This window comes from Carcharhinus amblyrhynchos, chromosome 6, assembly GCF_965287045.1.
Source record: "Carcharhinus amblyrhynchos chromosome 6, sCarAmb.v2.hapA, whole genome shotgun sequence".
NCBI classification, from domain to species: Eukaryota; Metazoa; Chordata; class Chondrichthyes; order Carcharhiniformes; family Carcharhinidae; genus Carcharhinus; species Carcharhinus amblyrhynchos.
In genome coordinates, this window is record NC_137329.1 from 39,985,384 (window position 1) to 40,011,396 (window position 26,013).

At 43.4% G+C, this 26,013-nt stretch overlaps 1 protein-coding gene across 4 annotated transcripts in view; it reads right to left on the minus strand.

Moving 5' to 3' along the window:
* The window catches only part of abcc8 (ATP-binding cassette, sub-family C (CFTR/MRP), member 8), a 251,996-nt gene that overhangs the window by 119,738 nt on the left and 106,245 nt on the right, over window positions 1-26,013 (minus strand). For all 4 annotated transcript variants that reach the window (XM_080190274.1, XM_080190276.1, XM_080190275.1 and 1 more), the window contains exons 9-11: window positions 24,294-24,449; window positions 9,599-9,733; window positions 6,592-6,754 (exon numbers count right to left, since the gene is read on the minus strand). In XM_080190274.1, coding sequence (XP_080046400.1) covers window positions 6,592-6,754; window positions 9,599-9,733; window positions 24,294-24,449 — 454 coding nt within the window. The remainder of the gene's footprint in view (window positions 1-6,591; window positions 6,755-9,598; window positions 9,734-24,293; window positions 24,450-26,013) is intronic.

Genomic DNA, 26,013 nt, shown 5'->3' on the forward strand with positions numbered 1-26,013 from the left:
AGGGGGATTTTTAAGATGACAAACTGTAACTAGTAGAGTGCCACAGGGATGAGAGCTGGGGTCACAACTATTCACAATATATATTAATGACTTGGAGAGGGAAGTGAATATATTATTCCAAGTTTGCAGATGACAAAAATCCATGGGAAATCAAGTGGTAAGGATGATAGAGTCTACAGAGGGATAAAGACAAGATAAGTGAAAATGCACAATAATGTACTTTAGGAAGAAGAATAAAGGAACAGAATATTATTTAAATGAAGAATGACTATAGAAAGCTATAGAAGGTTTTGGGGGTCCTTGTGCAAAAAGCTAGCATGCAAGTTCAGCAGGTAATAAGGAAGGCAATTGGAATATTAGCCTTTATTTCAAAGGGAATGGAGTACAAAAATAGAGAAATTTTAATAAAACTATACAAGGCATTAGTTAGAGCACATCTGAAATACCGTGAACAGTTTTGATTCCCTTATCTAAGCAAAGGTATATTGGCATTGGAAGCAATCCAGAGAAGGTTCACTCACTTGATCCTGGGTATGGAGGGATGTGCTTATGAAGAGTGGTTGGGTAGGTTGGGCCTGTACTCATTGGAGTTTAGATAAGAAAACCTCATTGAGACATAGGATTTTCAGGAGGCTTGACAGGTTAGATGATAAGTGTGGTTATTTCCCTTTGTGGGAGAGTCTAGGACTGGAGGCATAATCTCAGAGTAAGGGTCACCCATTTAAAACAGAGAGGAGGAAGAATTTTTTCCCTCAGAGGGTAGTGAAGCTGTGGAATTCTTCACTGTAGAGTGCTGTAGAAGCAGGTAGTTACGTGTGTTAAAAGCTGAGGTAGACAGATTTTTGATCTGGGAATCAAAGGTTATGAGGATAAGGTGGGAAAGTGGAGTTGAGGATTATCATTCAGTCATGATCTCATTGAATGACAGCACACATTGATGGGCTGAATGGCCTATCCATGCTCCTATGTCTTATGGTCTTATTCTCAATTGAATGATTGGGTAGAGGAGCTTACTGCTACTCTAACAGTATGTCAAACACCAAACACTAGATGAAAAATGATTTACTTGCAGGAGCTACTCAGCAATCTGCAGGATTTCATTATTTTAATTATATGAACAGCAAGTGTGTACACTGTCACAGAGGCACAGCTCCACAGATTTGAAGTCAAAATAAAGTATAGACTTCATTTGAATCAGAGATAGAGGATAGGGCTTAGCTCTACCAGGATATGTTGCATAATTCAGCCCCATGTTAAAGGAATGCACTCCTTACACTTATATAATGACCAGGAATTTGCTGAAAATTTGAGATAATTGGAATGCATTGATTTTGTCTTTTTGCACAATGATCTTGCCATTTCAAACTTAACCTAAAACAATTTCCTGACCCTAACTATCATCTCTTCACTATGAATGTTCCAATTCCCAACAATTCCATCTCCCACCAGAATTGGTCTTCGGTGTCTTTGAATGAAGAGCTAACCAGCCTCCATCCACAACCTTCCTTCTGCCTAGCTGAGGTTTTCTTCTTTTTGTGGGCTATGTGGAACATGCTTTGTTTTATTCATACTCAAGCTCCCTTCCTCAAATCTCCGGCAAATTGATGTATTAGTGTTGTCTCCTGTTCTCATCCTGATCTAGAAAAAACAATCAACTTTTCTTCCGATTTCCACTCTTCTCTGACATTCACCTGGCTCATCTCCAACTTGTGGTCACAACTTCCACATCAAAACTGCTCTCTCCTGGATTTAAGAGATTATCTTTTATTTATGGCCCTTAATTCATGCTGCATCTGGAAGGGAAACATCCTTTCTACATCCACCCTATCAAAGCATTTCACACTGCTAAAGATTCCTTTCATCTCTTTCTTCTTAGAGCAAACAGACTTTACTTGTTAAATCTTTCCTGATAGATATAAGCTTCTGGTATCATTCTTGTAAATCTCTTTTACACCATCCCCATTATCTCCATAACCTCTAAAATATGGAGACCAGAACTATTTACAATGCTTCAAATACACAAGTTTAAAATCATTTCTGTTTTTCAATTTTATTTGTGTAAGAATGAACTCAAATGATTTATTTGATTTTTAATGGCTTTATAAATCTGTGCTGCTAATTTTAGCAATTTGTATATCTGTACCCTAGATTTCTCTGCTCCTTTATCTCGTTTTTGGACACGTATTTTCCAAGGTAATATGGCCTCCTTATTCTCCCTACCAAAGAAACTACGAAGAGTAGTTCGTAGGTCTATTCAAATGTCTGACGACAGCAGGGAAGAAGCTGCCCATCACACAAACCAGCCTCCCAACCTTTGACTCTGTCTACATTCTCAGAAAAGTAACCAGCATAGTCAGGGACCTCACGTTCCCTGGACATTCTCTCTTCCACCTTTTTCTTCAGGAAAAAGATACAGAAGTCTGAGGACACATATCAACTGATTCAAGAACAGCTTCTTCTCTGCTCCCATTGGGCTTTGAATGGTCCTACCTTATACTAAGTTGATCTTTCTCTACACCCTAGCTATGACTGTAACACTACATTCTGCACCCTTCTTTCCTTCTCTAAGAACGGTATGCTTTTTCTTTATGGTTTGCAAGAAATAATACTTCTCACTGTATACTAATACACATGACAAAAATGAATCAAATCAAATCAAAGAAACATTTAGCTATATTTACATTAATTTGCCAATTCTGTTTTGCAAGTTTATTAATGTCTTCCTGCATTTTCTCACTTTCTCACAACTTCTTCCCTGCTGCCGTCAGACTTTTGAATGGACCTAACTTATACTAAGTTGATCTTTCTGTACACCCTAGCTACGACTGTAACACTACATTTTGCACTCTATCCATGTGGTTTCATTGGCTAATTTATACTTCTGATTCCTGGGTCCAAATTATTTATTTCAATGATAAGTAACAGTGGGTCTAGGACCGATTCTTGTGAGACACCACTTCCACCTTTTGCCAATGTGAGTAATGATCCTTACTCTTCTTACAAGCTATCCATCTACAACATGCTCCCTGACTTGACAGGTTCTGGTTACAGTCATGAATCAATCACACAGTACCTTATCAAAGTCCTTCTGGAATTCTGCAACTAGAAATATCTTCTCCAAGTTTACCCAATCAGAACCTTTCATAATGATAAAGAACTCAGATTTCCCCCTCAGTCTAACTTTTCCAGATAAAACTGACCCAACCTGTTCAATCTCTCATTGATTGTGTTACCCTGGTCTACCCTTTTTGTTACTGCTTTGAAAGAATCAATAAGTCCAGTCAGGCATGACCTTCCATTTTCAAATACATGCCACTAGTTTTATCTTTTCAACTTCCAGGTCTTTTAAATTAAATCTCAGAATAACGTTTCTATTATCATGTCTATCACCAAAGCTAAGTTAATTAGTCAATGGCTCCCTGACTTTTCCTATTTTCTGTTTTAAATATTGGAATCACATTAGTTGTCTGTCAGTCCTCTGACAATTCTATCTCTTATAATGAGTTTCTTTATACATATGTAAATAATGCCTCTGCTGTTACTTACCTAAATTCTTTTAATATATGTTGATGCAATCCTGGCGTCTTATTCTTTCTAAGCTTGATTAGTCTATTAATTATCTCTATAATTTCTGTCATAATTATCTTTACATGTTTATTAATCTCTTCAAATTGTCAAAGTTCCTGTCTAAGAAACAATTCAAACCCTCAACATAGCTTTTGTCTGTATCTTCAACCTGGTTGACTACCATAACATCAGATGGATACAATTCTTCAAATATGACGCCCACCATATTAGCCTTTCTGGTAAATACTTGGCAAAATAATTATTTAATATTTCTGCTACTGGAAAAACTACATTTTTATCTCATTATCTCTTATTTTAATGGCTCTATTCCTATCCTGAAATTTATTTTGTTCTTTATGTCTCTGTGGAATATTTTACCTTTCTGAGTGGCTTGATAATTTATTTTTATAATTTTGCTTTGCCTTTTTTGACATCTTTCCTAACTTCTCACCTTTCTTTTGTCATCCTCTCTTTTGCTGTCTAGATAATCAGTACATGCCTTTTTGATCTAATTTCAATTTTTAAAAAATCATCCATTGTGCATCATTAATCACTAATTGTCATTGCTTTTTACTGGGATGTATGGCTCCTAGATTCTATTGAGCACCATTTTAAGCAGTTCCCACTGATGTTGTATTTCTTTGGTTAGTGATCCTCAGGCTGGTTCTTGAAGCGTTACTGGGGCAGCAACCACTGATCCTGAAGACACTGACACCAATAGAGAACAGCTGGATTCTTATTGGCTATATCCCCGAGGGGCAGAATTTCTACCCCACTGGAGGCCTGGTTATGTGGAAAACCCAATGTTGCCTAACTGAGTATCTGAGCATCCTTAAATCACATCATGCCTTCCCCCCATGGAAGGACATGGAGTTTTCCAAGTGGTGGGTTGACCATGAGGGAGTGCAGAGGCCAGTGTAGCAGCTGGGTGTTTAAGGACACGTGTGATAATATAGTGCCTTGAAAAATGTATTGGGGTCATGTTTTTTGTGCAGTATCTGTTTAAGCAGTTTGTTTTATTATTGGTATCATTTTGCCTTCATCTGGTAACCCTGTTGTTACTGCAGCAGTATAATTGCACCTAATTGCTAGAATGTTTGTTTTAATCTGCACTAATGCAGAGTTGTTTTCACCTAGTGTTTTCACCTAGGGTTTTTCAGGGTGAACCTTTATTAGGTTGACTGACATGTAAGGTCATATGACTGGATATAGCTAGGCTTACACAGGGAAATCAAGCTTACTGTGCTGCTTCGGAGCCTTAGAGAGAGATCGCTTTCTGTGTGTTTCATTTTCTCTTTGGTATTTGAGACTGGGTCTGCCAGGAAATAAATTTCTATCTCTGAGATTCTGTTGTTTATAGGTGGATCTTTCTCTGGAGGTTGCTGCATGAGAGTCAGAAGATAGGTGTCATTCTGTATTTATCCAGAGGGTTAAAATGCTGGAAACATAGCACCCATGTGTTGATTCTGAAGAGGGACTTATGTCTATGAGGATGCTGCTTACATTGGAACTATAGACAATGATAGCTGTTAAGAATTACACCTTGCCATGTTTAAGTATTTCAATTAGTAAAAGTTATACTAATTATTTTTCTTATAATTAAACTGTATTGTTAAATAAAATTTGTTTTAACAAAAACTTCCTAGTTGATCAATAGAATCAGACTGAGAAAGAAAACACCTTATGCTCACCCTAATGCCAAAATTGAAAAAAATGGGGTCATAGCTCAACTCATAATGTACCTTGCAGTTTCTGATTTGGTCCCTAACACATGTCAGGACAGTGATCTGGTGCATTGCATTTGGGGTGGGGGGGGGGGTGGTGGTGGTGGGTTGACTGACCCTGTTCATGATTGCGGGAAGGTCCCTTCTCTTTGGTCGAGGGTTGGGAGTATTCCTCTTGTCTGAAGGGGGTCAAGATGTCTGTGGGGATGGGGAGGGGGTTGGGATAGAATAGAATCCCTACATTCAGCCCATCGAGTCTGCACCAACAACAATCCCTATGCCCACAATCTCACACATTTACCCTGCTGATCCCTCTAACCTACACATCCCAGGACACTAAGGAGCAATTTAGTATGGCTAATCAACCTAACCTGTACATCCTTGGAGTGTGGGGGGAAACTGAAGCACCCGGAAGAAACCCACACAGATATGGGGAGAATGTATAAACTCCACTCAAGCCAGGAATTGAACCCAGGTCCCTGGAGCTGTGAGGCTGCAATGTTATCCATTGTGCCATCACACTGCCCCAAATCTTTAACTTTAAGTTGAAATTGGGACACTCTTTAAAAATGGTGCTCCAATCTTTGTGGAGCCAGTCTTGTTGGAATCTTTATGCCCCACCCCTCAGGAAGGATGGCATAAAACATGCACCCCTGCTTTTTCTGACAAAGTGTCAGAGAATCTGGAGAGAAAACCTGGCTATTTTGTGGAAAATCTCCCAAAAATCTATAAGGTTAGAAGGTATTTTCAGCATAATGTGCATATGAAATATTATAAAAAGAAATCTCTGTGGGTCTATGACTTTCTTACGTAATTGATCAGATATTAGACAGTGTGAAACTAGTCAAAAGGCATCTTGCTCCAACTTCACATGGCCCACAATTTCTTCATTGATGTCATGTTTATATACAAGGAAGATCCATATAATTAATTTTGACATTCTTACTGTTTAATTAATTAATTCCTTTTGACCTTCCAGAACTCTATTATGGGCCACAGTATTCAAATCGTCACACATACCGAAACTGAAGGTCCTTTCAATAGCCACAGAAACAATGATTTCTCAACCATTTCATCTTGAAAGGGAAGGAACTATACACTAAACTTTAATCAAACCTTATTATGCAGCTTTCCTCCCTTTTGGGAAATGTGTAATTCAGTTACGATTGCATGGCCGCTCCTGGTTATACAAAGGGCAAAACAAATGGAACAGATACAAGTTTGATAAGAGCAAGACAACTTAACATAGACATCAAACTGATATTGCACTTTTTAAAATGAAATGTAAACTGATTCTTACTCGATATGGAGGTATAGAGGGCAAAAGATTTGAGACTTGTTAACTCCTTGTGTCGAGTCTCTTCCACACTTTTATGAAAGATTTGCTCCCAAGCATAAAGTTTAAGTAACTTGATTCCTCGTAGCAGTTCATTCGTTTTCCTCAAGCGCTCACTTGAATAATCCTGCCAGAGAAAGGACAATCAACAGTTGGACTTGAAGAACTGCAAATTCATCCAATAGGGACATCTCAGGAGCAGAACAACTGCCCATCAGCCCAATACTTACTTCAGTCCCTCTATGTGATACTGTCCTTTCCTTTCAAATTCATTCATTATTTTCTTCTGCTAGATAAATCATGGTTGGAGATGGAACACATTCCCATTTTGGTAACAAACATCACATCAAGCGGTCTGACGTTCCATGTAGTATGGAAACTAAAACTTCATCTGTTCCATTCCAACTACATGTGTTAGCCTGAGAAATGTCCTTCAAAAAAGCACCAGTTCTCTCCCATAGTTCGCACACCAGCCACTCTACCGAACTCTCTGAATGAGACAGAATTTCAATTTTTGTTGATTCTGTGCGGCATTTAGCTCCCTGTCAGTTGGCAATAGTGCTCATATTGCCTTAATAACAACTACCTGCATTTACAAAGAGCCTCTAATACAGCAAAATGTCCTCAGGCCCTTCACAGAAGTGATCAGACAAACATTGTCAACAAGCCATAGGAGACATTATTTGGTCATGGAGATAGGTTTTAAGGATTGTCTTAAAGCAGGAGGGAGAGGTAGATTGGCAGAACAGTTTAGGGAAGAAATTCCAGAGCAAATAACCTAGAGAACTGAAAGGATAGCTACCAATGGTGCAGTGAAGGAAGTAGGGCTGCACAAGTGGTTACATTTGGTGTGACATAAGAATCCACTCAGGGTTGTGTGGCCAGAAGAGGTTACAGAGAGGGTAGTTCAAACATATTTTACATAGGATGTAAATTTTACGATGCAGTAATGCTGTAATTTACAGATAGATGTACAGTGTATTTCCACAGAAAAAGAATACAACATCCAAATGCACTGAAATCAAATGGTGGGTGATCTCTTCACATTAATTTCACTTTACACTGGCTGTAATATAACTCTAGCCTGCTGTACCATATCTTGTGAGAACCTTTAAAACTTCTGATAGAATGTTTAAATATTAGCAGTAAGTGGATGATTGCTTTGCATTCTTCTAATAGAAATTAGCTGGGGAGGCGATGGCCTAGTGGTATTATCACTAGACTATTAATCCAGAAACTCAGCTAATGTTCTGAGGGCCGGGGTTCGAAACCTGCCACAACAGCTGGTGGAATTTGAATTCAACGAAAAAATAACAGGAATTAAGAATCTACTGATGACCATGAAACCATTGTCGATTGTTGGAAAAACCCGTCTGCTTCACTAATGTCCTTTAGGGAAGGAAATCTGCCATCCTTACCTAGTCTGGCCTACAGGTGACTCCAGAGCCACAGCAATGCGGTTGACTCAAACTACCATCAAAGGGTAACCAGGGATGGGCACTAAATGATGGTCAGCCAGCGATGTCCATGTCCCACAATTGAATTTAAAAAAAAGCTGCTGGCTGGATTTGCAGAACATTAGGTTTGCAGCATCTAGATGTCACTTAAACTCAGATCAGTGTGAACTGATGTCTGCCAAATCAAGGTCCATTATGCTATTGACCCACTCTCCCTCAAGACTGATTTAGGACTACTTATACTAATTTTAAATAACAGAATGACTAAGTATTTGTTCATTATTTGAGTGGCTTTAAACTATAGTCTCAGCTGTAAAAGACTGAGATACAAATATGTCTTGGGCAATAGTTGAAAGCAGGCTGAATTGCAACGACTACAGAATATTGGATATGGTAATTAAAAATCATACTATAGTTACTGCCCAACCTCTACTGCTGTCCAGGATGAATATTTATCTTTATATCTGATCCTACTCACCATTCAGTCCCTCAACGAAAGTACAGCACCTGTACTTTATAGTTGACGTCAAGGAGTTGAAAGCATATAATTTCAGAAAATAGGTTTATTTTCTGTCCAAAACTTACTTCAATTTGCCCATTCACTTAGCAGAAAATGTATTACTTTCCATTTCTATCAAAATGTAGATTCCTGTACCATATTATTTCATAAAATACAAAAAAAAATGAAATCTGAATGGGTCTAATAGTTCCATTCATGTGGGAGTTTGAGTACTCGTGTTTTCTCTCCCAGCTACAAAATGGTAAAAGGAGTGAAATCAGGTGACTTACTCTTAGAATTCTGTTAAAGGTGTTCTCAACTGGAGGGAACTGTAAGGAGCTGTGTTAGAAAAGATTTGGAAATAGTCCACCTTTACCTCTTTGTGTCAAAATGTTTGCTTCCACTCTGTACATTTTCAAGCAATGTAACTGAAATAGGCACTCAGAGGAATGTTGAAGTGAACTTGTGCCCAACAATCTGTGGTATGGCACATTCATACCATCACCATGGCACATTGGTACTACACAGTACATTGTGCCAGCACTGCACCCCCTTCATATTGGTTTAACTTTAGTTTAAAAACTGTAAAACAAAAGCAAATTATTACAGTTTTGCCAAAACACCTACACATGAAAGGAAATTTTCATTTCATAGCTTTAACAATTTGATAGCCCCAGACATCCTTCTATTCATTATTATTAGTCAGAGATATAAGCATCATTGGTTCTATATACTCAGGATTCATCAAACAGCATAGTTTGGTGAACATAACAGCTTCATTCTTATTTACATCGTTAGAAGGGAGGTATCCATTAGAAGACTTTTCTCAGATTGGATGAACTGGATGCTGTGATGCACCCTACAAAGGAATGGTTGGTTATGGAGCAACAAAGATATAACTTGAAGATCAGGTCTCTTATTTGCCTGCCTCTTTGGTAAATGCAGCATATGTGGGTGTGAAAGGAACATAAATAATTCCCACAAACAAAGCAACATTTGATTAAGTGATACTCACCAATGTGCTTCTCTGTGCCTGAGAGAATTTGGTCGCTACGAAATACTGGACAGGGGCCAGAACTGCAATTACTGTAGCTCCGATTAAGGCACTAATTCCAAGGAGGTAGTAAAGAAGAATCACACCTACAATAATCTGCAATAAAGATACGATGACCATTTAGACAGATATTCAATTAACTCCCCAAAGGTTCAATCTGAATCCTAAGTGGTTCACATTCTGTTGAGTTTATAGCCATTATTTGTATTCTGTATCAAATAATTGTAGACTTTTCCCAGTTCAAATTCTCTCCTCAAGAAAAAAGATAGCATTGTGTAATAAGATTACAGACGTCAGGGTTCCTCTGATTAGCACCGGTGCAGAATTGAGTTACATAGTCTGGCATAGTCTAATATTCAACTCCTGGGTCTGTGCTGAGTTTGCTCATCTCAGGAAAAACAACTGCACCAGGCTACAATTTCATGTAATACAATTGGCCCTAGTCTGGTTGGCTTTGGCAATAAAAAAACAGCCAGGATTCCTACTCTTCACTACTATCCAATGAATCTTGGACATCATTGATGAAAGAATTGGGTGGGATTGTGATGTGACAATCATAGTTGAATAACTTATGAAGACTCAATGCTCATGCTGAACAAGAAAAATGGCAATTTCACTGACATACCACAGCTTTCCCAGGTACAGTAGAGCTTCATATTAATAAGAATGACTATCTTCAGTTTACAGGCATCTCAGATCAAAATGGATTCAATGCACTTGTATCAGAAAGTACAATATATTAATAACCAACAGCTCTATGTATGGATGAAACTACAGATGGTTGATTTTAACGTTTTGCCGTGGTAATGAATGGGTAATAGATGATTGAGTGGGCATTATACACACGGATTGATTTTCCTTTCCACTGACTTTGAGGGGATAACTGGGTGAGGTAGCTGATCTACTACTGTTGTTCTCTGCCACTGTCAGAAGTTAACACAATCCTCTGAATTCAAATGTGACAACAAGATAATGTTTCACAACAGCTGCTGGCTGGGGAATGTCAGTTCAGTGGAATCTGCTGATGCTGTGCAGCAGCCATTTACTTTATTATTGGAGCGTGACTTTCATCAGCTGTTCTAAGATTGATGATTTTTTTTCACCACCAGAGAAAATATTCCTCTGCTTTAGCCCCCCGGAGGCTCAATTACAGTAAATCTTCCCACTGAATCTTGTTCCTGGTATAAATAATGCACAGGATGGTGTGTGAGTTTATCAAAAAATAATAAATTCCCTGTCACTTCTTCCCACATTATTGCCACAGGATTTATAATCTTCTAATTACTCATTTTATAGTCTGATGGTCTCATTTACACAATTGTAACTGGCTTTCTTTTTATCTAAACTCCACATTAAATGCACAGTAATGCACATCTTCAGATATGTAGTCAGTGCTTTTTTTCACTGCTCAGTAATTCTTAATTAATTTTTTGGAGGCTTCGGACGTTAACAAACTGACATAATTAGTCTTATGGACCAGAAACGAAGTTTCACGTTTAAAAAGTAGACATTATAATTAGGCATTAAATTGCTGCAATTTACTGAATGGCCTTCAAAAGTCTAAAGTTCTCGAGAAGTTTCCTTTGCTTAAAAAAAAACAGTGATATTTTGTTTGATTTATTGATGAACAGGTTAGGTACATAAAAAAAATCCCCTGAAATGTCGTTGCATTTATTTTCCAGGACAAAAATGAGGCATATCATTATTGGGGTTTGGAACTGTCAGAGTATCCGTCCAACAGAGGCTGACTTAAAAGTGCAGCATCTTTTTCTTGTTTGTTTTTCCCTCAGTAAGTGGCTGAACCCATCTGCACTTTCTGAAAAATTAAGAAGTTATAAATCGGTGGAGTGGAATGCCATTGCATGATGTTCAGTTAGACAGCATGAATCTCAGCAAGGAGAAGCCAGTGATATAACAGGGCTGTTGCTAGGTGCATTCTGTACTGTTCAGTACCAGTCAAAAACTGTTAGTACAAAACCCTATATCTGCAGCCCACTGAATGCCAATTCTGGGGCAGTTCACAGACTTCAAATGCAAATTCTCGCTAGCTTCTAGATTATCTCAATCTTTTACCAACACCGATGTGTTGATGTTTTTGGCAACACAGTGGATTCTTGACCTCTTTCAGGAAATCAAATCTCAATCTTCCTAATCTTCAAACCCTCAGTCCCACTGGAACTGCTATTAGCTGTCACATGCCTTGCAGCTTAATCTCTGACAGTCAGTCCGTTCCATCCACATGACACCAAAAAATAAACCCTGGGACACTTTCCACAAGCAAATGCTATTGAAATGCAAGAGATCCAAAAAAGGTCAGAAGTAATTCAACAGCAACTTGTATTTATATAGCATTGTTAACATAATAAAACTTCCAAAGGCATACCACAAGAGCCTTATGAACCTGAACTTGACACCATGCCACATAAGGAGCAACTGCGTAGATACTTGGTCAAATGGGGAGGTTTTAAGGAGTATCTTAAAGGAAGAAAATGAAAGCCAAGGAAGGGAATTCCAACACTAGGCTGCTGAAGGCACAGTGATTAAAATTAGGGATCCTCAAAAAGCCAAAATTAGAGGAGTGCAGGTACCTTAAAGGGTTTTGGGAGGAAGTTACAGAGGTGGAGGAGGAGTCACTCAGAACAAATGGTTTGAAAAATGACAAATGAAATTCAACCCAGAAAAGTGTCAGGTAATGCATTTGGACAGGGCAAACAAAGCAAAGGAATATTCAAGAAATGGGAAGATATTGAGAGGGGTTGAGGAAGTGAGAGACCTTGGAGTGCATATCCTTGAAGGTGGCAGGATAGGTGGACAGGGTGGTCAAGAATGCATAGTGAATGCTTTCCTTTATTGGGTGAGGTATTGAATACAAAATCAGGGATGGAATGATGGAACTGTGTAAAATGCTGGTTAGGCTACAGCTGGAATTTTGTGTACAGTTCTGGTCACCACATTACAGGAAAGACAAAATTGTTCTGGAGAAAATGCAGTCAGATTTACAAGAACGGTGCCAGGACTTGAAAATTACAGCTATAAGGAGAGACTGAATAGGCTAGGCTGGTTTTCCACTGAAGAAAGATGACTAAGTGGTGACCTAATTGAGAGCACATAATTACAAGGGGCCTAGATGAGGTACACCAGAAAGACCTATTTCCCCCAGCTGAGGGTTCAGTTACCAGAGGGCATAGATTTAAGATGATTGGTAGAAGGATTAGAGGGGTGACACAGTGACACAGTAGTTAGCACTGTTGCCTCACAGCAAGAAGTTTCATAACACCAGGTTAAAGTCCAACAGATTTATTTGGTAGCACAAGCCACAAGCTTTCAGAGTGCTGTTCCTTCAACAAGTGAGTGGGAGTTCTGTTCACAAACAGCGCATATAAAGACACAAACTCAATTTATAAAATAATGGTTGGAATGCGAGTCGTTACAAGTAATCAAGTCTTAAAGGTACAGATAATGTGAGTGGAGAGAGAGTTAAGCGCAGGTTAAAGAGATGTGTATTCTCTCCAGCCAGGACAGCACCAGGGACCCAGGTTCAAATCCAGCCTTTGGTGGCTGTCTGTGTGGAGTCTCCCCATTCTCCCTGTGTCTCAGTGGGTTTCCTCCAGGTGCTCCTGTTTGCTCCCATAGTCCAAAAATGTGCAAGTTAGGTTGACTGACCAAGTTAAATTGCCCCTTAGTGTTAGAGGAACTAGCAGGGTAAATATGAGGGGTCACGTTGATAGGGCTGGATGGGCCGAATGGCCTCATTCTGCACTGTATGGATTCTGTGATTCTACGACATGGGGAGAAACCTTTTCATCCAGAGGATGGTGAACATCTATAGTTCACTGCTTAAGTTGCTGTTGATGTTGAAAACTCAATTAAAAGGTACTTGGAGCAGCATCTGAAATGCTGTAACTTGAGCAATTAGTTTATTTTTTCTTTTTTTGGCCAGTGCGGTCAGGATGGGCTGAATGACCTCTTTCTGCACTTTAACTATTCTGTGGTTCTAACTTTTTTTTCATATCCTCACCACCCAATCTTAAGTTTGGGTTTATGATTATAAAGGAGAGATAACGAATGAAAGTTTGGCATTTTCATAGAATCATAGAATCCCTGAAGTGCAGGAGGAGGCCATTTGGCCCATCGAGTTTGCACCAACCACAATCCCACCCAGGCCCTATTAACTCCACGAATTTATCCTGTTAATCCCCCTGACATGGGTATCAATTTAACCTGGTCAATCCGCCCAACCCCACATCTTTGGACCGTGGGAGGAAACCGGAGCACCCAGAAGAAACCCACGCAAACAAGTCCCTGGGGAGAGAGCCATAATGGAATAGTTGACCAATCCGACCACAATATTGAAAATAGTCTTTACAGAGGTCGGGGACATGCTGTCTGCCTGCTGTCACAATCATGGCTGCTGTGTCAAACAGGGGGTCTCAGAAAATAACAAGAGGAGCAAAACAGAACATGATTGAGCACCTCACGAGTTAGGACAGTTACTCATTATTCACTATCCTAATTCATGATATCACTGCCATTTGGATTTGACAAATAATGCCCTATACACAAGTTTAAAACATTTTTTATGTAATCATAAAATTGTAGACAACACATGGATTTCCAGTTGGATGTGCAGGCATGGTAGTGCTGATATGGATAAGAATCTTTGTCCTTTGAGGATTCAAACAGAGCTACAGACAATGAAAGCTCCAGCCACATGAGGCAAATGTGACAGGTGCCTGTAAACATCTCACACTTGCGTCGATCATTGTTGTTATCTTGAAACTATTCTGCAAGATTCCAGATGGGTGCCAAACTCTCACTTTGATTGAAATCTGCCTGTTAAGCAGGCATGGGAGACACACAGATGAATATTCAGCCCTGTTCAGTGGAGCATCTGTGATAATTGGAGTGGAAAGGGTAAATTTCCACCACTGTCAAATAAATTAGTAATATTCTGGGAAGTTGACAGTGAAATAAAAATGGTGGCACGGTGGCACAGTGGTTAGCACTAGTTCTCCCCATGTCTGTGTGGGTTTCTCCTGGGTGCTGCAGTTCCCTCCCACAGGCTAGGTGGATTGGCCATGCTAAATTGAGGGGGTTAGCAGGGTAACTACATGGGTTACGGGGATAGGGCCTGGGTGGGATTGCTGTAAGTGCAGCTTCAATGGATCAAATGGCCTCCTTCTGTACTGTAGGGATTCTATGACTCAAATGAGAATTTGATGTTTGGTTCCATTTTCAGTCAATATTATACATACAAGGTCAGAAGTTAAATCGGTTAAGTAACTGAGGTAGGTTATTTGATGTTGGTAAGACAAAAGACATTGGGGTGTACTTTTGTCACCAATAACAGCTAAAAAGTCAGGATAAGTAAACATATGGGGAAATCTGATTGTGTCAATCAAAACATCCTTGTTTTGGGAACTGAATCATCTTCTATTTACAGAAAGCAGTAGCTGTCAGTGGTCTGGAATTTGATCGCTGTGGGATGGTTTCTAGAAGCAATGTAAAAACACATGACTGGTCTGTGTCCGCTGAGCAGGCCAAGAGCTTCTCTCAACATAAACAATTATTGCCACAGGAAGTATTAATAGCACCTTGTTTATTTTACATTACTGTGATCAAAGGCAGTACTGTCACTGGCAGTGGAATGTAATATAAATGCAGCGGAAGAGAGGATCATTACTGCATATTATCACTCTTTATAAATGAATGTGGGACAACCTTTTTGGATTCACCCTCTTTGTATCTTTACACTTCAGGGATTTTGCCAATGGCTTCGATGATGGGAAATTTGTGGATTGTATTCACATGCAAAATATATAGTACCATGGTGCTCACAGCCCCTCCTGCAGAGGGAATAAAGACAAATGGCAGTCCCTGGTGTAAATCACACAGCTGACCTTCTTCTGCATATTTTGTCAAAGTCAACGAAATGTCATTGGGTATTCAAATGCCACAAACATGACCAATTCTCAACAGGTGTCTTCTGAGGTGACCCCCACCCAAAAAGCTGTTTCTATCAAACTAAAAGCCTGTGGTCACTTAAGGACCTTAACAGAGGCATGTGCAGCTTCCAAGATGGCATGGTGGCACAGGGGTTAGGGACACGGATTCAATTTCGGCCTTGGGTCACTGAATGTGTGGAGTTTACACGTCCTCCCATGTCTGCATGGGTTTCCTCTGTGCGCTCTGGCTTCCTCCCACAGTCTAAAGATGTGCTGGTTAGGTGGCTTGGCCATGCTAAATTGACCCTTAATGTCAGGGGGATTAGCTAGGGTAAATACATGGGGTTATGGGGATAGAGTCTGGGTGGGATTGTGGTCAGTGCAGACTTGATGGGCCAAATGGCCTCCTTCTGCACTGTAGGGATTCTATGATTTCTGTCCAAGGCCCTGCTTATCCCACTATATAATTGGCTCGGTGCAGGCAGGATCCTGGAGGGAATCCCATCCAACTTCACCTCAGAACCTGCCGAAGGAGGTGCGGAACTTAAAATTCTGGCCTAGATCTATTATAAAAAATGTATTTTTTATTTAAATTCATTCTCAAACTGTCCACAATACTACAATTTTATTGCTCATCTAGTGATTCCATGATTAGACAGTATTTGCTAAACTATCCTAAATGCGCTAAGAACTATGCTATCAAACAATTCAAGATTATCTGTTTGGCTCTTGGTGTGTCGCACTTACATGCACTGGAAGCTACATATGTGAATAGACGGGACCCTTCTCTTTGCAGATAGAAAGAACATATATATTACACCTGTACTAGCTAAACAAAATTGACCATTCTCTGATTCACTCCCCAGGGCAATGTCTTGACTAATCACAATCAACCTGCCTGGTTTGAATTTAAATAAAGCATGGAAGTTAACTGTCAGTCATCAGTTAACTGGTGTATTCTGTATGGCAACATATCAAGCAATCAGTGTCTACTTGCTAACCAATCCAGCACTCTCTTCCCACAAAGTATAAAATGTTGTTTACTCCACATTTGGTATTCTTGCAAATTGGCCTGATGAGTGCAATATGAAAAGTTTTGACAACATGTGTACTTTTTCAGCAATATTTAACTTCTGTAATACCAAACAATTTTAGTGAGACTGGTAACTTCTGACGTAATCTGCTTCATTGGCTTTACAGTGGCCAGCCAGGATTCTCAGGCCTTGGATAACTTGGCAACTGAAAGGCAGGGATGACAGTTCCAGAGAAAACGTAAAGTGTTTTTGTAGAACTTCTTGTTGGCCAGGGGGAGAAAGAGTGCTTCCTCCCTGGCACGCCAATCATTAATCTAGCCCAAAGTCAATTGGAGGCTCCCACCCCTTGGGTCATGGAGCAGAACTCTGTTCTGGGGTGGGGGGTGGAGGGAGGTGCGATTCTTCCAAAAGTACTGAATTAGCAGAAGAACTGTTTTTTCAGTGCAATCTCAGACCTGAATCTCCCACGCTCTGCGCACTGCAATTGTGAATATCATTAAAAACTCAGGGAGTGGGGCCTATTCACACCAAAGAGCCTCAAATCCCACACATGGATGTATCTGTGGGAGATCGCTGAAAAGACCTCCCTGCATCCAGATCACTGCCCTTCAAATCCCACAGACATCGCTGGCTTCATCACTGCCCCCACAAACCCCCCCACAGACAGCGCTGCCCTCATCGCTGCCCCCACAACCCCCCACAGACAGCGCTGCCCTCATCGCTGTCCCCGTAATCCCCCCACAGACAGCGCTGCCCTCGTCGCTGTCCCCGTAATCCCCCCACAGACAGCGCTGCCCTCATTGCTGCCCCCCACAACCCCCCACAGACAGCGCTGCCCTCATCGCTGCCCCCATAATCCCCCCACAGACAGCGCTGCCCTCATCGCTGCCCCCCACAACCCCCCACAGACTGCGCTGCCCTCATCGCTGTCCCCGTAATCCCCCCACAGACAGCGCTGTCCTCATCGCTGTCCCCATAATCCCCCCACAGACAGCGCTGCCCTCATCGCTGCCCCCGTAATCCCCCCACAGACAGCGCTGCCCTCATTGCTGTCCCCATAATCCCCCCACAGACAGCGCTGCCCTCATTGCTGTCCCCGTAATCCCCCCACAGACAGCGCTGCCTCATCGCTGTCCCCGTAATCCCCCCACAGACAGCGCTGCCCTCATCGCTGTCCCCATAATCCCCCCACAGACAGCGCTGCCCTCATCGCTGCCCCCATAATCCCCCCACAGACAGCGCTGCCCTCATTGCTGTCCCCGTAATCCCCCCACAGACAGCGCTGCCCTCATCGCTGTCCCCATAATCCCCCCACAGACAGCGCTGCCCTCATCGCTGCCCCCACAACCTGAAGTCTCACAACACCAGGTTAAAGTCCAACAGGTTTATTTGACAGCACAAGCTTTCAGAATCTCGCTGCTTCATCAGGTGTGGAGTGAGAATCTGAAAGCTTGTGCTGCCAAATAAACCTGTTGGACTTTAAACTGGTGTTGTGAGACTTCTTACTGTCCCACAACCACCACCCCCCCTCCTGCAGATATTGCTGGCCCCCCTCCCCCAAACAGACTTCGCTGGTTCCCCTCCTCCATACCAACATCACTGGCCTCATCGCTGGCCCGCATAACCCACCCACAGACATAGCTGGCCCCCTCCCCATACAGATATCACTGGGCCCCCTCCCCCCACAGACATCGCTGGCCCCACACCCCCATACAGACATTGCTGGCCTGCACAACCCCACCCCCCCCACAGACATCGTTGGCCCCCTCCCCTATACAAACATCGCTGTCCCCTCTTCCCCATACAGACATCGCTGACCCCCCCCCTCCCCATACAGACACCATTGGCCCACCTACCTCATGCAGACATTATTGCCCCCCTCCCCCAAATAGACATCATTGCCTCCTCCCCCACGCACAGAGATACCTGCTCACCCCATGCCCCCATAGATCTGGATAATGTGGGTATCCCATCCCTCCATCCTTGAACATACTGATCTCATTGCTGCCCTACGGAGAATTTGCATTGTGCTGACATGCACAAACCCAGCTTGTGATCATTCCCTCTCTTGAATGGGAACCTTGAGTATTGCAGCCCCCTGGACACAGCAGCCAATCAGCACCCTGAATGACACTCAACTGAAAGCAGCCTTCAAAATCTCTCACAAGTATTTGTCGCCAACGGGTCCTTGGCTGGCGACACCCACTGCACCTGTACTCCCCAGAAAGTCAGAGCTGTACATAAGCTGCAGGAATGGACACACAGACAGTCATGCCACAGAGATGTCTGCGCACAAACCAGCATGCAGCAGATTCATAGAGGCTGACCAGGAACACCTGCTAGGTGCCATGGAGGAGAGGAGCAGATCTTCCCTGGCCAAGGCCCTCGCCCAAGGGTTGCATTTGCCATGGCATTGTAGTAAAAGGTGGCATAAGTGGTGAATGCTAGGAGCCTGATACCAAGTTCTGGCAGGCAGTGCCACAAAAAAAATACAACTTTCTGCGAGCAGCAAGGGTGAGGGAGCATTCCACTTGAAACCCACACATGCTTGGCACGGATCTCAAACTCTGCTTAGACACCTGAAGGGCATGCAACAAGTTACCCTTCCTCCAGGAACAGAATCTTACCCCTTCCCCTCAATGAGCACCTTTCAATGGTGACCGCTTTCCCTGAAATTACCAGCACAATGCCCAAGACACAGGCATGCATTGTGTACCATGCACTGCAATACATTAATGCTTGTTATCCACCTTGGGTTCCCATAGGAAAAGAACATTCACAACATACGTGAGAAGACTTAGACTGGTAGTGGTGTGCCTGACCTGCGGCAGCTGACCAGCATGGGGGAGCGTACCATGGAGCTGGCAGGAGGTGCTGGGTCTTCTCGGTTGGTCACCAACAGCCAGGTTGGCGTCCAGCATGCAAATGAGCAGAAGCGCACCCTCAACCTTGGCCCTCCTCGAAGTAAGTGCGATGTTGCATGGAATGTTTTTCCTCCCTCCCCCTAATGTGTGTTCTTTATTGCAGCTCTCGGCCTACAGGAGCCCGACCCTTTGGGTGTTGCCGCCACCCCTGCTGCTCTGGAGCAAACTGCCCACGCACCCCTGGATGACACCTCGGAGGGAGGCACTGAGGAATCGTCTGAGAACAGCTGCACTAAAGCGTCACCGCCATGTACCACACAACCCACCAACACAGAGACAATCACCCCGGTGTGTACCTTTAGTATTGAGGCTTCTGGGTCATGGTCTGGTGAGCACATCACAGACACTGATGCACATCTGGTGGAGGCGGGAACATCTGAGGGCTTAGGCATACGGAGGTCTGCTGGAGGGCAGGATTCAGCTGTCCCAAAGCCAGCTGCTGGGCTTCTGGATTGTTCCTCCCAAGGCTGGTGGAGATGCATCAGCAAACCTGGGGAGTTGTGGAAGGGCTGTCAGCAACCATGATGCGACTGCAAGGTTGTATAGGGGAGTGCCACAGTGTGCTGTTGCAGGAGATGGTGCCGATGCACCGTGTGAACCAGACCAACACTGCAAAGATGGCAACAGCAATGGAAAGTCTGGCTCAGGGGTCTGTCCCCATGGGTGATAGGGTCCAGACCAACCTGGAGACACAATGGGCCACGGGCAAGTGTGTTTCTGGAATCCAGCAGGCACAGCATTTGATGGCCATGGGTGTCGGAGACATGCGGGAGACACTGGCTGGCCATGGCTGGGACTCTCACTGGCTTTCTGGAGGCACAGCAGGCCATGAGCCTCGACAACTTAGCCCAGGCTCAGAGGGCTACTGCTGAGGGGCTCCAGAACCTGGTTCCCTCACAGAATGCTGTAGTGAAGGGGCTCCAGAGCTTGGTCCAGTCTCAGAGGGCCAGGGCTGAGGGATCACACATAATGGGGCAGACACTTTTAGGCCTCTAGGACTGGCAGAGCTAGATGACACCGGAATTTCTGGAGCTCAGTTCAGCTACCCTGGCATCCCATGGAGTTTTTCTGGGGCCTCTGGGCACCGCAAGGGAGGAGGAAGGGTTTTAGCTCCTGCCGGGGCCTTCCATCTTGGCGATCTCGGCCTTCCCGAGACCTTCTGATTCCCCCCTTTCTCACACCAGGGCATCTCAGGTCCAGCGAGATTAACAGGACGGCATCAAACTAGTGCCATCCGCAAGTCAGCTGGGGTCCTGCAGGTCTTGGCCACCTAGGGGACATCCGTCAAGGGCATCACAGGCAACAGGGCATGCATCACAGCTGGAAAGCTCCACCTCCTATGTACATCCTGGAGTAGCACCTGGAAGAAGCAATAGATTGCACAAAGTAAGAAAGTTGTAGCTCACTAATGGAGCATGGGTGAAGGTCACCAGTTTACGTTAAAAACACAATAAATCCAACTAGGTCACCGCTGGGTGCCTGAAATGAGCCAGAGGCATAAAAGTTCAGGACAGCCGTAACCTTCACGTCAACAGGGAATGGGTGCTGCCCCTCCCCTGATGTACCAGGTGTGCGAACACCTTACAAAGGTGTCACATCATGATCTTGGGGAGCCGCAGCCGGCGACGGCACATCTCCTTTGAGAGGGCCCTGAAGGAATTGCAGGGCCTGTCCCACCTTGGCCTCAGCACACTCTGCCTTCTGTGCACCCTCTCAGGAGGCTGCTCACCCACCTCGTGGCCCTCAGCAGCACCCTGCCCTCCTTCCTGAGGGTCTGGTGGTGGCTTCTCTTGCAGTGGTCTCTCCACGCCCGCCCCCTCCTGAGCCACCACCTCCTCCCCCTCCTCTGCCCCTGCTGCCACCAACACGGCCAGCTTCAGATCGAGCAGACCAAGATCCATCTGTACAGTGGGGTTTAGAGAGAGCATAGAATGATGGATTATTACCATTGGCTGCATAGACCCAGCACCACCCCAATCTCTCATCTGGGCCAGCAGCCCCACTTGTGGGAGCTGACAACACCACACAATTCATGGTGCAATGCGTGACCTAATTAGGGTTGTGTGAGATTCCCATCATGACAAATGCTGGTGCAGATTATGCAAGTCAGTGTGCAGGCATGGGCAATGCGCACCCTTGAGCCATTGCTATGCGTACAACTGCAGCATCTGTTACAGGCAGGCCCATGTCACAGGGCAGGGGTAGACTGCAAAGCATCACCAGATGTGTGCCCAGTGACAGCAGATTCCATGCAATCCATGTCTGAACCTCTGCATCCCAGCCTGAAGTAACAGCTGCTTCATCTGGTTAGGCCTCAGTCAGCACATGGTGCACTTCTCTCCCACTCTGGAACACTAGCACTTAGCCGAGTCCCTGCCCACACCCTGCGGCAAGACAATGTCACTGCAAAGTGCCCTGGAGGGGAAGTCTGAACAGGACCCCTTAAGAGTGCCTCCCAACTGAGCTACAGTGTTGTCCTGGAGGGGAAGTCTGAGCAGGACTTCTTCATGGAATCTCACCCAGAGAGCTCTGAGAAAATAGAAGTCCCCCCACCCCACACCAGATATCACTGGGCCAGCACCTGAAGACAGCAGGCAGAAACCCACCAGGCATCTCCAGGGCCTGCCTGCAACATTCACCGCTCTCTGCTAGCAGCACTTACCTCTTCACACCAGTTCAAGGCTGCCATGGCTCACATTGAAATTAATGAACTGGGGCATACAGGGCATCTGTGACCTGCTGCGCACATCTGTGTGTGGAGGCCTGGGAGGTCCCAACTAGGTCACCACTGGGTGCCTGAAATGAGCCAGGGACATGAAAGTTCAGGGCAGCTGTAACCTTCACGTCAGCAGGGAACAGTGCCGCCCCTCCCATGAGGCGCCAAGTGTGCGAGCACCTCACAAAGATGTTGCACCATGGTCTTGGAAAACCTCAGCCAACAACAGCACATCTCTTCCGAGGGTTGAGACTTTTATATACCTACTCTGATTCCAAAGTGTCATCATGCCAAAGAGATGGGAGATGCAAACATGGGTGAAGATTGCTGTGTCGATCCTGATAATGGCATGCTAAGATATGGAAAGTAGTGCAAGTCAGTGGCATGCCGGTTTTCTGCGTGTTCCCGGAGGCGCCATTTTTTTCCGGTTGGGAGATGCGCGCGGGTTGTAAATGCTTGTGGGGAACCGCAAAATGGCTGACATGTGCATCTCTTGACCTGACCTGCCTGAAAATTTGTGGATCACTATGGGAGAATCGCTCCCCCCCGCCTCTCCCCGCCCAACCCCAATCTGCAATCTGGGCTAAGCTCCAGACAGGGAAGCTGTCAGGTTCAAAAGATGTGCACTGTGAAACTGGATTCCATATCATGGGCAAAATCGCAGGCTTCTAGGCTGAACAGACACAACGCTTTTCCCCTCCTGTGCTCCCACCAGTGTAACTTTCCCCTGTTAAAATCCAAACCATAGATACAGTAGTGTTCCTTGGAGTAATCCTTGTTGAGATTTAGAATTCTTCCAACATTTTTGTGCACACCACAGAAAGCAACAATATTGTCATGCCTTTGCCATTTGTTAACCAAAACTCAAAAGAAAGAACGAAAGAAAATATAAAAAGACTTAGCCTTTTCAGTTGTTCATATGATGTTGTCAGGGTTGCGATTTCCCAATGAACTAATAATTCTAATAAATTACTCTGTAAATTACAGCTACTGCTGTCATGGAGGCAGATATGGAAACTGATTGGCACACATCAAATGAGATGAATATCTTTGAAGAAGAGGCTTTGGGTGGAACTTTTCCATACATTTTCACAGTGTCCGACTCTGACTGAAAACCAGTGTGCAGCTCTCCAGCTGCACAGCCAAGTTCTCAGTCTGGATTTTCAGGCAGTCTGAAAAGTAAATTGTGTAGGTTGTCAGTTTAGTGGTGCAGGCCCTGATGGAACTTGCTAGATTGGCTCTACTGAAATCAGGGTGCAACTTTGAAAGGGTGCACAAATCAGCATAGACAGTAAATCCGTGTCGCCATTCTCGCTTTCAGCGAATGCAGGCACAAAATCGCTCCCAAAGGCTGAAAATGGTAGATGGAATTGTCCCAACCCATCTCAATGGGTTGGCGATGGGTGAGTATGGAGAATCTGGCAGGAGTCAAAAAAGTCAGAAACCTGCCGGTATAAAATCATGTAACAGTCCATCCTGTAGTATGTCAACAGTGGATTGGTCATTCTGATGCTTCCAGAGTTTTCTTCTGCTACTCGGTAGCTAGGAACATCTGGTTTCCTCAGACACAACAGCTGATGACCTTGCCTCCACTGACTGGGAGGATAGAGGTGTGAGAATCGGAGAAGAATGGAATCGAATAGAATCCCTACAGTCTTTATAATCTATCAGAATCTGTTATTGTACTCAGTTCCCTATCTTTGGCTCCACAGGGGGAAATAGCTCAGCCCCTTGGAACACCATGCAGGAATTGCATTGAGGACAGGTGCCTGCTATATTCACTCTGACCTAATTTCTGGCCCATTGGCAGACCCCTGTTAAAGTTACATTGAGTGGATACTAGTAGAGTTGTTGCCTTGAGTGGTCAGTGGATTTAGTAGAAATGTACATATGCTTACTTAGGCAAGTTATACTCAATTTTAGCTAAGTCGACAATCTTTCCAATGTTCTGCTTTATGTTATATATCTGCACAACCATTACTAATGTTGGGTTGACCCTGACTATAGAGGTTTAACTGACAGGCAGCATGTTCTTACCTGCACAGGCATGGCCCACAGATTTGGTGAAAGAAAGAAAAACCACATCAACTGATTTGTATCGATGGCGATCAGATTGCAGATCTGTCCAACTGTCATCTCACCCATGGACATGTTTGAGGTTGACAAACGGAGAATCTTATTGTAGATCTTTGTCTAAAATAAAAAGATGAAACACAGTTGGTGTGAGAACTCATCTGGAAAGTTCCTCACAGTTGATTTTTTATTTATTTTCAACTTGTGAACCAAATAAAAGTGATAGGAGCTGTATAAGTCCAGAACTTGAAGTGATAATAAACCATAAGCAAAGGGGAAATATATGATCTCAAATATATTTTATTGAATGAAAATGTCAGGGTTTTAAGCCTCACCATTTCAGTCTCTGTGCTGAAGTGTAATTGTTGATAAGTGTGACATTCACAACAACTCATTTCCATTGCATCTGGCAATTATATGCATCTTGCTATAGCTCATTGGTTCTTTAATAATTGGAAACTAACCAACCAGTAATCTGACCATGTGAAGGGGAAGCAAATCTCAAAAGGGCAGTAGCAGCCAGGATTTTGTGTTTTGTTAATGGGCACTCCTGTTAATAATGGCTCTGCTATATAAAAAAAATCACTATTTCCTTGATGAAAGGCCTCCAGTGGCCCTTTATAAACGGCTGGTTAGGCCGTTCACAGCGCCAGACAAATGTGTAGAGAACACACAACACATGGTCTACTTGTGTGTATCTTGAAATTGTCATTAGGATCCTGCATAAGTCACAGGAACTTGATTTGCTTCACTTAACAAGGCTCACATCTGATTCAGTTAGAAAACTGGACTAGCCTTGTAAAGGCCCTGGGCAATATTGTGGTGAGCAGAATTGGATTGAGAATGAGGCATCAGGTATAGACTGCTAATGCCGATGCTATTACTTCCCTGTTACACCAGATGAGCCAAGCTAAAACAGTCTCATCATTTCCCACACTAGATAGAATTGCAGTAACTCCTATCATCAGTGAATGATAATCTGTGTCTAGCAATGCAACAATCTCTTTTTTGTACTATTTCATTTATTCATCATCAATTAAACAAACTTAATTCTGCAGGACCACAACCACAATTACAGATACATCCAAATTACAGACAAACTTGCATCCAGACAGAAATATAGAGAGTAATTTTAACTCCCAAAATGGGTGGGCTAAATTTGGGTGGAGGTTAAAAATCTGAAACTGACCTGCTCAAATTCACTCACTTCTGATTGTAACAGAGGAAGGACAAAGTGGGCGGAGGGGGTGAGAGAGGTGGGGAGTACAGGGGGGTCGACAAATCTGTTCACAGGCCAGGGGTTGCACCGGGGGAGAGTCAAGGAAAGATCCCTGGATAAACACAAAGCTCTGAGCAAAGTGTAGTCATTTAATTCAGAGAGTTTATGTGAGTTTACTCATAAGCTTAAAAAAGGCACTCAATGTCACAGTGAAGTTTAACATCTCTGGCTTGATTTCTGACTCACTTGGCCCTTGGCTGCAAGTTACACAGAAATTGAGAGAGTACGAAATAAAATTCAACTGAACAGGAGGTTGAGAATTGGCTGCTCATTATATACTCTGCCTGATTTTCTTTCTAATGACTTCAATTACCCTTGTTACTAATCTGGGTCTACCGCAGATATCTCCGTAGACCCAGTGGCGTGATAACTACAGGAAAAGTCTGTGTTTTATTTTTTCTGGGA